At 46.5% G+C, this 14,145-nt stretch overlaps 1 protein-coding gene across 2 annotated transcripts in view; it reads left to right on the top strand.

Moving 5' to 3' along the window:
• The window catches only part of LOC144104987 (uncharacterized), a 108,373-nt gene that overhangs the window by 74,526 nt on the left and 19,702 nt on the right, over positions 1 to 14,145 (top strand). For both annotated transcript variants that reach the window (XM_077638208.1, XM_077638207.1), the window contains one exon: positions 12,411 to 12,499. In XM_077638208.1, coding sequence (XP_077494334.1) covers positions 12,411 to 12,499 — 89 coding nt within the window. The remainder of the gene's footprint in view (positions 1 to 12,410; positions 12,500 to 14,145) is intronic.

Below are 14,145 nucleotides of genomic sequence, written 5' to 3'. Positions count from 1 at the left end.
TGACGTTCTACAGTTAAATGAAGGCCACCATACCATCTGTAGGCGTTTCAATGTCGGCAGAATTCTAAAAGGACACTGAGGACAAATCGAAGTTGCTTTTTAACAATATATAACCACATTCAAATAAGAAAAGACATGCCTGTAATGAGAACAAAGCTCGTGTGCAGCTTATATTTTATTTGTTCCAAGACGCATTTGGAGTGCGCAAGAGTACCGTGGTGAACTGCATTTGCAAGAAAGCTATTGCACTCCTTGACTACGTGAAAGGAATAGAATGGAACACTTCAGACGCACAGGGGTGTGCGCACATGGAGGATAAATTTTGTTTTTCAGCCGGATTAAAGCAGTTTGTAACATAGTAAGCCAGAGTGACTAGTAGTTTCCAACAGGCATAAACCGAAAGTACTCATCCCGAATATACCGGTAGAACAGGTTGCGAATTTATGAAATTTTAATTATTGAACGTGCTTGTGCATAATATTTAGGCTCCCTGAAAAATTACCTTCTGGTACAACTTTGCTGGCTATTTTCTCCTCATATTCAAGCAGAAGAACGAAACCAAACCAAGGCAGGTGGAAATAAGCTGCTCTTTAGTTTTGGACTGTGTGAGAATTTTTTCTGTGATTACTATCAGGTAATACCTTTACTGCTGCGTGGCATGTGATGGCATCGTAATTAGTGTTAATGCGTTATTAGCCGATATGTGCAACCAGAACAGAAAGGTATGGAAAGCCTGCGCGCACAACTGTCGAGGAGAGGCTTATAACACAACAACATTAAGGCTGCCATTCAGCAGAAAACCTACTTATTCAGCCGCCATTATTAAAAAAAACCGCGCCACGCGTGCATTGCTGAATAAAACTAACTGAAAAGAGGAACTGTGATAAAAATATACGTCACCGCATGTCTAGAACTACTTAACCTCGTAAAGTAATAGATTTTGCGTGCAAAAATTGTGATTAAATTCCAGTCTGGCTTCAAAGACCTTTGGGTCACTAGCCAGGCACACGCTACCAAGTAGACCGTGCAGGCACATCGACTGTACTGGGGTACAAAGGGGAGATGTGTGTGTGCTGTTGTCTTGATTTGAAGCTTAGTCATATAATTCTGCAGTTAAATAGAGATTGAGAAGCCAGTTGCAGTAATAATATGTAGGTGAAATAGTGTGCAAGAGTTGAACGAGAAGAATGAGGAAACAGTGTTGAGATATTTGTGATACATGTGCGAACATGAATGAAGAACAGGGGCCGTGTGTGTGAAAAGAAACCACTCCAGGGAGCTGTTAACACTCTCGTAATGCCCTTGAATGCTGAGCTTAACTGTCCCCCTACTATATTGAGGAGCGAGACAAGTTTCTATGGCTCTTAGGTGTTGCAACTTTTCTGGGAGAAGTGAGGTGTGTTACATGTTTAGCGAAAGGTTAGTTCGAGCCCGTATTGCCAAAATAATTAATTTTTATCATTTTGCTTCATACGTACTAATATTCATTATGCAGCTAATAGAGATTCATTACTTAGTACAACATTACATATTCAACAATATACCTTGTGTACAAAGATAAGAATTTTTTTGGACAGACCCGCCTTTCATAAACGTTCGACAGTAATGTACACGCACATTATTGTTGCCTAATTTGCAGAGAGGAATACGCAGCAGTAACTTTTGCTAAACAAGCAAGTGGCAGCACGTACACTGCCGATCCAGTCACACTAAGGATGTAGAGGGTAAACAGATTGTCTGGGATTTTTCTTAAAGCCACCGGACAACATCCCCAAGTTACATGAACTAAATTGTGACTCTATCTTTGAAATTAGAATCGAACACAGTTTGACTGAGAGGTTGATAGCCCAGCACAGAAAACGGTCCGTGACCCGGAATCTCGGAAAGAGGTTAAGCTTACTCATACTAATACTAAAAAATTCTAGATGCATTGTTCAACTACATGTTAGCCTTCGAGCTGCAAAATGCCATTTGGAGCTTTATTATTTAAATTCCGTCAGCTGCATCTGAATTAATGTAGAATTTGTAGGTTTTCGTCTTGGGTACAAATTCCAGTTAGAAGATGGCAATGGGTAGCTTGACAAAGCTCTGCCTAAGCTTTGGATTTTCATCTCAAAGATAATGACCATGAAACGATCGCCTGAATTTTCCCTTCAAGAAAAACAGTTCACTGCTGCATAACTACATGCAACATGTGAAAGAGACAGTCGAAAGCAAACACACAGAGCCAACCAAATGCCATGAGGGAAAGCATGTAGCCATCATATCCCACAGAAAGTACTACACAAGATGCGTTGCACCCTGAAAAGATGTTGTAAATGACCGCAGACGCAGCGACCATGTTGTATGTTGAGCATGGCGTGAACTGTTGGCTCTCCACAAACACCAAAGCAAACAGAAAAGCACTGGTGAAAGCATGTCCAGTCAACAGTATGATTCTACATGGAAAACATTTTGGTGCTATCCTCTCTTTCACTAAAGCAGCAAATAAAATGTGCGTGGTACATGAGCAGAACACTTAAGGAGGCACTACACCAAGGAACGGCGTTCATTTCTTCGAAATCAGCAATGCATGGGGCCAAGCACACACTCAGCATGTTGGCCGACGGTAGGTGGAAAACACTTGGGACACTCGCTGACTGGCGAAAAAACTGCAGCACCTGAGAAATATTCAGGGAGGCACTTTGTTGACCCAAAGCGTGGTGAGGTGAAAGCCTTTAGCGCAGTTTTGCTGCTTCTGTCGCTGATGTGTGGTGAAGATGTTGATTAAAGGCTACACAACTGTTCGCTTCACGACACTTTCGCTGACGTTCTTTAGCGCGTGCACGCTTGGTTGCTGGAGACACAGGACAGCGCTTAGGCGGCATCCTTCCAAAATCTCTTGAGAATAAATATAGCTGGGCCAACTATGTGGTAGACGGGCCACCTTGTTCTTGCAATCTTGCGATGTGAACACAACCTACCCACCGGATTATTAGTAAACAGCCCACCATGGCAGGTGGCAGTTTATTTATGTGTTAAGAGTGGCTATTCGTCAAGAGCAACTTAGGGTCTCTCAAGCGTCACCTGTGGGTCACTTGGAAACAGTACCTGCAGGAGCATCGGCGCATGGATTAACCACTGCACCATTTGCATCAGTAGTTATATCAGGATTTTTAGGGATCTTTGAATGTAATGTAGAGAGATGGGGCGTTAACAATTAAGGATATCGCGAAATACGTTAAGGCGGATGCTCAGGTGTACATTGCAGTTTTTTACGATGCAAAATGTACTCACCTTCCGCAAAGAAATGGAACGTTTTACACAGATTTAAAAAGGCATTTTCGTTTTGGCTAGTACTTTAAATATTACAGTTACAAACCTCATAAAGTTATATCCAAACGCGTTAAAAGGTTACGGAGAAATTGCACAAATATTTTATGTCAGCATTATCAGAAAGCTTTGTTCTGAGCAATAAAGCACTTGGCTGTGTTTTATGTGCCCTTAACATAGAAAAGTAACCTGCGCCACACGTATTTACATTGGACGGTTTACTGAAAAAAATAGCCTACAGAAACTATCCCGCAACCGTTTAAAACACTGAGTATTTTAGTGCACACCACTGCATCTCATAGTTCCATGTACCGCGAACAGAAGGGCCACCGTTCGATGCATTGAAGAAGTACCCAGGATATGAATGCTACCAATCGCATAAGACGTGAACGTAGAGGAAACCCTCATTAAATCTTTTTCCCCATTGGCACGTTTATCACCCCGTAATATTTCGGGTTTGTTCGAAGAAATGCGGCTTTGAAAGCAGCTGAAAATTTGACCACATTTGTTTATAGCGAAATTTCTTTAGCGGTGCTCCATGGCAGGAAAGCAAAGAAATCTGCTGTTATCCTGAAGGAACAGGAATGCGATTAGCTCTCATTTTCGACAAGCTCATAAAGAAAATATCTCACGTTGAGATTATATACTGTGTATTTTGCATAATATTCCGTCAGGAGGGAGACGAAGTCGAGAGAATTGCGAAAAAAAAGGAACTAAAATTTTTAGAGTGGCTCACGAAGTAGCTACTTTGTTTCCTCGTCTAAGATAACTGACAATGACGAAATCAGTGGAGGAAGTAGAGGATGATGGCAGAGAAGCAGAGGGCGCGCTTTCAAAAACTACGTTGGTCATTCGGTGCATTCCTCAATAAAGGACACTTTCCTAACCAAGAAACTTCTGACAGAAACCGAGACGGAGAGAAGGAGACCAAACGGAGAAAAACGGCTGGTTGTTTAGCTCTGGTTAAATTTGCTCGAAAGCAAAAAGCTGCATCTCCCTGGCTACGTTTGCGGTCGGGCGACTGGCAGTTTTAATCGATAGCCATACTGACAGACACGGGTGACTGGCGGCTTTCATAGTCATACAGACACACACACAATAGTAGGCATTTTTTATTTGTTGAACATGTTGCTTTCTTAGAAACGACATCAAAGGAGCTCGAAGTATACAGCTTATATTTATTATAACTTACCACCAACGGGGAATATGAGCGCACATGATCAGTTTGCAACCACGGAGAACCCGCCACTAAGGCGCACATTCTCTGGGGATGCGAAAGTAACCAGATGCCACAAGCCCTCCTGTCAGCTTCCTCTGCGGAAAGCTGGGACACACTCCTCACCCCGCCAGACAAGGCCACTCAAATTGCACTGATTTCGTGGGCCCAGGAAGTTGCCCTCACCTGCGGCCGACACAGGCCGTACCTGCCCTAATTCCCGATGCCTCTGGTAATAAAGTTGTGTGTCTTTCTCTCTCTCTGTCTCTGTAATTATAGCTTCGGTGATATTTACAACTATTATATTGCTCGTTTTATGCGGATATATGGAACCAAATCCGGTTCCAAAGGACGCGCACAACCCTGCAGAAGATTTCAGAAAGAAAATGAAAGTTGTTTATTGGGGAAAGGAAATGGCGCAGTATCTGTCTCACATATCGGTGGACACCTGGACCGCGCCGTAAGGAAAAGGATAAAGGAGGGAATGGAAATATAAAGGAAGAAAGAGATGCTACATTCTAGAATAATTTCGACGATCTAGGGAGCTTTAACGTGCACTGACATCGCACAACACACGGGCGCCTTACCGTTCTGACTCCATGGAAACGCGACCCCCACGGTCGGGTTCGAACCCGGAAGCTTCCGAATCAGTTGCCGAGTGCCCTAACTACTGAGCTACAGCGCGGGCTCATAATTTAAGAAAGCCAAAAAATGATTTGGTTTTTTTGAGGAAAGGAAATGGTTCGATGTGAGACAGGCGTAATTTCCTTTCCTTTAAACCAACTTCATTTTACTTTCCTTCCCTTACGGGCACCGTTCGGGTTTCCACCGAGATATATGAGAGAGGCGTCGTTTCCTTGTTTGACCTCTGTCTACATTCAAGAAGAAACTTTTGGCCACTGTAACTTCAAGGCACATTCAAGGTCAATCTTGCGGCCCCGCTCACGGTTCTAAAAGGTGGTGTAGTGAAGCTTTTCGCTACAAAAACTAGCAAAGGTTAAGGGCTTGTTGAACCTAGTGATGCGAGCGAAAGCTCTGTTCAGAATAGTTTCGTATGGTTTGGCGCTCATTCATGGCGAGACTGAACGACCGAGCGCTAGTGAAGCAGTTGTTATACCCCGCTAGTGACGTGGTACAGCCGCGGCGAGGCTCCGAGCGAGTTCATCTGCGGCGCCTTTTCATCGAGTCGCGTGTTATGACGTTACTTGCCACACCTCCGCTCCACCGACTCATTGCAAAGGCGCACCTAACTTGACCTTGGGATTTGTGCGAAGAGTGGAGTTTTCATTCTAAAATACTTACCAAGATGGGTTTCGTACTGTACAGTTATGACATTCCCTAATAGACTTTCGTTAGATCCAGGAAGCGACGAGCCGTTTGTGGGTAAAGTGTGTACTTTGACGTGCTGTAGTTGCTTCGGAGATAGCGTCACGTCCGAGATCTGCGGCCGAGCCCGTTGAAAGTCGCGTCCGCTTATTAAATAGCAGTGATTCATGTCGGTGACAGACATGGTAGTAAGGCGAATGGGTCTTGGTGTCTAGTAGCCAAGAAATACAGTTAAAGGTTACGAGGACAAGGCAATGACCCAATCTATCGGGGTGGTCGGGTGAGAGATTAGTAGCATTTCTCTCAGTTTCTTGCACACACCTCGGTAAGCCAGTTCTGAGAGAGCGGCATGTTTTAGTGAGCGCGGAATGGAACCAGAATATGTCGTGAACCACTTTGAAATGAAACGTAGCCGAAATGATTTGTGAGCAATTAATGTGGAGCAACAACCAATCAGCACCATTGGTGGCTGAAGTTGGGGATAATCAATGCCTGAGAGCGAATTGGGTCGCGTAGTCAGTAACTGGAGGAATCCAGCGGTAATTATAGCAGAATGCAATAAATGGTCCCCAGAGGTCTCTAAAACAATAATGGCGTTGAAGAGGTGGAGCAGGGCAGTTCGAATGACACTTTCCTGCTTCAAAAAAGGTCGCAAAAGGTAAGGTAAAGCCGAACAATACGGTTTAAACAGGTAGAAAAAACACTGCGCCGGAAACGATCGTACATGCGGAACGCACCAAGGTGATTGGCGGTTGACAGGTCGTGAAGTTTCTCTAGTACAAAGAGGGGGATGATGAGGAACCGCAAGCGGAAGTATTGGAGGGAGGAGGCTACGGCAGCAGATGATGCTATCCTGAGGAACAAAGATTTGGAGTGAAGGAGCTGGGTTGACATAGCGGAGGCCATGAATGAGTCGACGAAATGGGGAGTCAGTGGCGCTATCAGTCGGTGATGTTAAGCAGATCAGAGATAACGAAGAGGAAAGGCTAGTTTGCTATCTATATAAAGTGCCGAGACCGGGAATCATCGTCTTGATGAAGACGCCGTCTTGGCAATGGTGCATGAAACCTTTTGAAGGCGTAGCAGGCAGCATGCATGGCGGTCTTTGGGGTCCTTCAGTCAATAAGAAAGGCAGGAATCGGTCACGACCACGAAACTTACTACCGAACAGGTTGGGTAGGAAGTTTACTACAGCCCGGACAAAGGTGTCACACAAGCAGTCTGTAAATGAGTGATTGCGCTCGGTAACAGAAATAAGGCGTTGGGATAGACACATGCGTTTAGCGTAATTCGATATGAGGCGGCGAGTTTAAACAAGTAAATTGGGCTGAATGTCAAAATTTACATGGGAGAAGAAAAGGCTTCTCGTGGCAACTCCCCAGTTATTACAGTTGTATTTATTAATGACGTCTTAGTGAGGACGAGCGATGCCGACAAAAGCGCTGATGCAACTTCTTCAGTACCAGCACAGGCCAGTAAAACATTGCACATTCTCCGGCGATCGAACAATACGAATGTCTTCGTTCAACACAAATTTAGGAGGGCCCGGCCTAATGCAATGGTGTCAACCAGATGTTTGAGAGTTGCGAATCGGCGGTGACCAAACTGGCATCTCGAAGAGTTGAGCTGCAGTCAGCCCCTGCAGGACTTGGAAACAGGGCTAGCCAATTGTTCTAGGGTTCTGAGAAATGTTTTCAATACAATCAGTGCATCGTCTAAGAAACTGACAAAATTACTGTTCTCAGCCAATAGGAGACCAGGGCAATTTTATTTCAAGTTCTTTTTTTCTACTCACACTACTTCATGTATATTATAGTTCAAAACTTCGTGTAACGGGCATGCTAAAGGTTGACTAACGATGTAGAGACTGTCAGTAAGAGGACGGAAAACAGGGGAGGATACATGAGTGACGGTTTTGGGTGAAAGACAAGCTATACAGTATAGAAAGACCTAACACAACGGGAGAAGGCGACTTCGCATAAAGAGAACGGTGAACCTGGAAGACACTCGCATCATAAAAAAAAGATAACAGAGCGGTGAGAAAGCAACTCAACTTCAGGATTCATCATGTAGAGGCGGTGGCTGAGAATTATAAAGAAACGGAAGTATTCCGGACACAGATCAACGCACGACCTATGCATAGTCCGACCATCGGAGGAGCACTGCGGTCTGTACTGCACAGAGCTGCTGTAACGGCAGGCGCCAGCACGTTTCTGAGGATGCTGCATAGGTGAAAAAACAGGACAGTTCTTCAGCTCCCGTGCTGAGGATGATCACGGCGGCAACCACGTGGGTGCTAATCACAGCATGCGGTGCGCGTAAAAAACGGGGATTATTCATTAGCCCTTTTACCATTCACCGTACCCTACAGATTGCAGACAAAATATGCTTACTAAGACGCTGCCGTAATTTGAAGAAGCTTGGGATATATTCTCATGCGGTGATCGGTATTGAAAGTGAATCAGTGCTAGTGTGCAAGGCATTTCAAAACGATTGATTTTGCTTTAGCTGCCTTAAAAGGAACTCATCCCGTTTGAGGGAAACACTAAGGCCCTGGCGCTGAGACCCTGACTAGTACAGCGCTTCAGTGAGCCTCACTTGGGCTATATATTCCCGTGCGGTCATTGACATTAAAAACTGATGGATTTTTGCAGTACCTGCTTTAAAATACACGAATTCCTTATGATGGCCCTCTTAGGTCCTGTAGATGGTCAGTGCTCTAGCTACTCTGGGGCTAGTAATCTTTCCTGGAGGGGTAATGGTGTTCAGGACTTTTCAGCCACTCCCTGTATGCGTTTCGCGCGTTGTGCGTGGTACAATTGTTTGGAACAAAAATTCACAGACCATCGGTGCGATCTGTGTGGCGGTTTTGCATTATGACTAGACTCTGCCTCTCGTTTGCGTTTCTTCTACAGCGCTTCAGCTGCCATCCAACTCATCCTATTCGGGTGTTTGAATTTGCGTTCGGCGTGACTTTTTTGTGCGGGTCACATGTGGAGTGTGTTAGTGCGTGATGGCTTTGTTTCTGGAGGTCGGATGAAGGAGCATGGCCCTTTGAAGGACGGAGGTATGTATGCAGGGGGTGTTGGACGCTTGCTGGTTGTCGAATATTGCCTGGAAAGCGGCAGCTTCAGTAACTCGAATTGTGACACTCCTTTGCGGTACCGGATTTTGGGTGGTTATTATCTGCAGCATTTATAAGTGGTTTCATAAAATTACATTAAAAAGGAAAGAAAATATTATTGCTAGCCCCGGCATCTGCCATTGATACTGAAACACCGGAGCTGGGGCAGCGGAAGTAAAGGATTGCAGGCAGAGTGAAGAAATTAAATGAATGAGGTGAGGGGACAGAAAGAAAGAATAGGGGTAGAGGGAGAGGCAATATACAAAAACTATTTACACAATAAGAAATAAGTACAGGTTGTGCGCCTGATTAATTCATGATGGAGCAATAAAAACACTCGCACAGCACTATGTTCACTACAACTGGAGTGGGGCGTCCAGTTGTTAATCGTTTAATGTAGCACTCGCGGAGCGCTGGGTCACTGCTTGTAACTACCTGACGGAGAACAGACGGGACGTCAAGCCCGTCTGTTCGAGGAATGCACAAAGGCTCACCAAGGTTAGCTCACTGGGGCGCGCACTGCCCTACGGCCAAAATAGCGTCTTGAGGGAGTTTGGTTGTATGCCCAGGGCCCTATAGGCCGCAAGCATATCGCGACGAGCATCGGCGAACGCGGTACAGCGAAAGAGCAGGTGTTCCAGTGTTTTCGCCGCGCCGCATTCGTCGCATATATCACTCATCGCGATTCCGTGACACCCCGTTGTTCCCCAGGCCACACGCAGCCAATGCGCGCGCGTAGGTTCCGGCACGTTGCGACCGCCTAAGTGCGCGACAGCCGGTGGTGCTGTCAATGTGCTCCCCTCCTGCGATGCGTGGGCCGGGGTGCTGCTTTAGGAGATAGTCCTGGATGACCACACGCACGTCCTCCAGCATAAGGGGAAGATCGCTGGGAGGTACTTTGTGTGCGGCGGCCGCGAGGTCGTCAGCTTCTTCGTTTCCGGCGATGCTGCAGTGACCGGGCACCCACTGTGCACGCATGGCGCATCCTCTCTGCGCGAGGCGCTCGATGCGCGAGCGAATGTCCCGCACTAGTCGGGTACCACAGCCGTTGGATTGCAGGTGGCTGAGGGTGGTGCGGGAGTCGCACAGCATAGCACTCCTGGGCGGCGGAGGACTGAGCAGCAGGTCCAGCACGAGCCGGATCACCGTCATCTCCGCCGTGCTGCACCCCGTTTGTAGAATGGAGTTAGCTGGAGGCCTTTTGAGAGTGGAGGCGGGTACGTGAGTGGTGAGTAGAGAGTCGGATGTGAAGATGCCCTTTCCGCGTCGTGAGAGTACCCGGAAGCCAACGCCGTTCATTTGTGAAAATGCTCCATTAAATACTAAGGCCTGACGGTTGAAGAGAACGGATGATTTTGCTCAGCACTCGAACTGGTCTACAATGCAGCTAAAAAGTGCGGTGAGTGTCTTGTGAAAACATGTGCGACCATGTTGGCTACAGTTAACACCTACGTTCGCATTTAAGCTTGTAGCAAGATCTGTCGACATACCAAGACACCTTCCCAAGCCTTTCTACCACCTGGCCGTCGTTTCGACCATGTTCATCTCGACATCGTGGGCCCTCTACCCATCTCTCGATGCTACCGCTATATCCTGACCATAGTCGACCGCTTCACTCGCTGGCCGGAGGCAGTCCCCATTACTGACATCACCGCAGAGTCTGTTTCGCGCGCCTTCATTTCTGCGTGGGTATCTCGATTTGGTTGTCCTGGCACTGTGACAACCGACCGTGGACGCCAGATTGAGTCCTCCCTGTTTGCTTCCCTTAATATTTTCGGCGCCAGGCATTGCCGTACCACTGCGTATCACCCGTGTGCTAACGGCATGGCGGAACGCCTTCACCGCCAATTGAAGGCCGCCCTCGCTGCCCGCCTCAATTGCGCCTCCTGGGTCGACTCCTTGCCCCTTGTGCTGCTTGGTCTAAGGGTCGTCGTCCGAGAAGACTTACAGTGCTCAGCTGCAGAGCTCGTGTATGGAAGTGCTTTGCGTCTTCCAGGCGACTTCTTTACATCCCAGCAGATTCCAGCCCAGCCCCAAGAATTCCTTCAACGCCTGCTGGACTGCGTTAAAGACCTCCGGCCTACTCCCCCACGTCCGTCCCGCTACCATACCATTTTCGTACACCCCGACCTGGCCACTTCGACCCACGTTTTTGTGCGCCGCGACGCTGTCCGAGCTCCACTCACACCGGCTTACGACGGACCTTTCCGCGTTCTCCGCCGCACCTCGAAAACAGCCACCATCCTCCAAAACGTCCGCGAAGAGACCGTCAGTCTAGACCGCCTTAAGCCGGCTTACATGGAGACCGCCCTGGAACGACTCCCAGCGCCGCCTGACCTAGTGCTCGAGTGCCATCGCCGGCCCTTCGTCCGTTTCGACTTCCAGTCTAGGCGGGGGGCCCTGTAGCACCCTCTCTTGGGCGGCGCCGACAACCCGGCTAGCGCGCGCCACCCTGCGAAGAGAATAAAGACGGCACCTGGTCGTGGCTCGTGCAGCCACGGCTGGCAGTTCTGTTCTGGTGTCGGCTCGTAGCAATGGTCTCGTTTCCTTCGCTCCTGAGGCGTTAAGCCTACAAGCTTACTGTCGTCATCATTACCAGTGTTTCTTTTCGCAGTGTGAAGCTCCTTCAGAAATTCAGAGATATACTTGATAGCCTCATTTATACTTCTCACTAAAATAGAATCATGCAGGCGAAATTTCTCCGAGTGACTGCCATGAAACGTTTTCTAATGTGTTATTTGTCTGGGATAGTCGTCACATGGTTTTAACTGAAGGCACAGCGGACAAAGCGATGTGCCTTCAGTGCTGTGTTTCCCTCTTTGTGCCGTCCTTCGTGCGCTGTGCCTTCAGTTTGAACGTTTTCTGAGTGGCGCAACATTTTCAGGAGTCGGTCATTGCCATCATCAACCCTCTCTCGCGAGACATCGGTTTTCACTATTACTGAGAACTTCGCAGCACTAGGAAACCAGATACACCCCCAGCCTGACTGTGCTTCTTTAATTGCAGTAGAGGCACCTGATTGTGTACCGATTCATCTCAGCGGCGACAAAGAGCGCCTGGCGCTTGTTCTATTCCACGCGGAGACGGAATTGTGCTTCAATCGAACGGAATGTGCACTGTTCCAATAAGGCAGCAACAGTGCTCTCTTTTATGAATTCAATAAGAGCATCGCAACCGATAATCGTACTCCAGACCTAAGACTTAACCGCTGTCTCATTATCAGGGTCGTTACTACAAATTAGGCCACACCATCTTTTCAGCCGGAGGAACCTATACAAAATTTGCACTAGCGAAACAGGGTTTTTTGAGTGACTGTGCTCCAGTCGCCTTCTGGCGAGCGCATACTACACATATTATTCGTCAGAAGTTCGAGCTGCATATTTTGTGCCAGATGTCGCTCATGGTAATTACTATACCTTGTTCTTTTAATAGGACTGGAACTCTCTTTTTTGGAACAGACCAGTTCCCCTGCATACGTGGGTTACGTATACTTTGCGTGTCCATACGGACAACCCACCAGAGTGAGTATTTCGTTATTGTATACATAAAATGCCAATAGGACCCATTGTCAGCAACTAGAGGCAAACAACAACTGAGCCTTAAAATGAGCACAGTTAAAACATGAAGACGAAATAACCGAATTACTGCCGAAAGTTTCGAGCGAGTGATATTCAGCAAAAAAGCCTCTGCCGCGAGCGGGATTTGAAATACCGCCATCGTAGACAGAGGCAGCTTTGTGGGCCTATGTCTTAGACAACTTGAGCTCACCGCAGTTGTTTCTTTATTGCATAGGAAACTACTGAAGAGCGAAAACCCTAACATACACATGGCTCAAATCACCCGGCTCCAAAATAGAGCTCGCCCAACGCACACCGTTTAGCTTCAACACAAACACGAACAAAAATTCAAAGAGGAACTTTGTTCACCTTAAGTACGCTGAAGCGAAAGCCTATAGCGCGGTCTAGCTGCTTGTGTCACTGATGTGTGGTTAAGTTTTAAATTAATTACACAATTGTCTGTGAATCTTAAATTCTGGAGACACTGGAGGGTGTTTGGGAGGCATCCGTCTGATTGGACAACTTTCTGCAAACGCTCTCTAGCGTCCTAGACAAGAACAACGTATCCGTTGGCACAAAGTAGCGTAGCTGGTAGCACGCTCAGTTGCGGAACGGAAGCATGGGGGGTTCGAGTCCCACCATGCAAAATTAGTTTTTTTCAATTAATTTTTATTTTTAATTTAATGAATAGACTTATTAAATTTAGTTTCTTATTTTAACCACTATGCCATGCAGACTGCCATTTTTTGTATGTTTATTTTTTACTAACATATGCAATCTGCATAGGGTGCATTTACCGTCCTGGCTTCCTTATGGCGAGTTTGACCAGCGTACGCATCAGCTCTCTCGTTGCCACAAATTGCAATATGGCTTGGTAGCAAACAGAACTCAATATCATGTCCTTGTGTTCCAGCAGCCATTATGCTATTTGTTATATCTCTTTTTCAAGGTTCTCTTACAATTCTAGCGTGCAGTGCAGTGATTACACTCGGCGTGTCCGTGCAGATGATGCTCTTTTGAATGTTGTTGTAATTATTTTTGCTACAGCCACGGAAATGGCCTAATATTTGGCTGACAAAATTGACGCCCACTAAGGCAACCTATATTTTCCCATTTATCCTACACTACAGCACATCCGAAAAATTCTCTGTATAAAATGCTGTGTATTCTTTGTATTTTTCGTCTAGTGCAAAAAGTTCTTGTAGTGTCTGTTCAGGTGGAGTTTGCTTTTTTGGAAATTGTGTCACTGTGTTGCGGGAAAGTTGTACGAATGTGGCCGTAGTTCGGCTCTATGGACAATATTAGGTAATGTGTCCAGAATACCAAATTTCTGGCCAATTTTCTGCAGAGCGGAGGATAAGGGGTCTCGTTGCATTTGGTTTGATACTGAAAAGCTTCTTGGACGGGCACTGAGTAACTATGGAGTAGCAGAGATGCTTTCGTAGTGAATGGGGTTTTAGGACGTATGAACATGTGAGCAAGGCTCTTAGATCTCCAAGGGGTGGCTAATTGCATTCTACATATATAATTTTTTTATGGGCTATGTCCGGTCCACTTTCAAGGCGCAGACCTGAGTTGTATATTGAACCTAAATGCTTCAGATAGGACGC

Source organism: Amblyomma americanum, chromosome 9 (assembly GCF_052857255.1).
Source record: "Amblyomma americanum isolate KBUSLIRL-KWMA chromosome 9, ASM5285725v1, whole genome shotgun sequence".
NCBI lineage: Eukaryota > Metazoa > Arthropoda > Arachnida > Ixodida > Ixodidae > Amblyomma > Amblyomma americanum.
The sequence above is the reverse complement of the archived record's forward strand: the minus strand, read 5'-3'. Positions and strand labels throughout refer to the sequence as shown.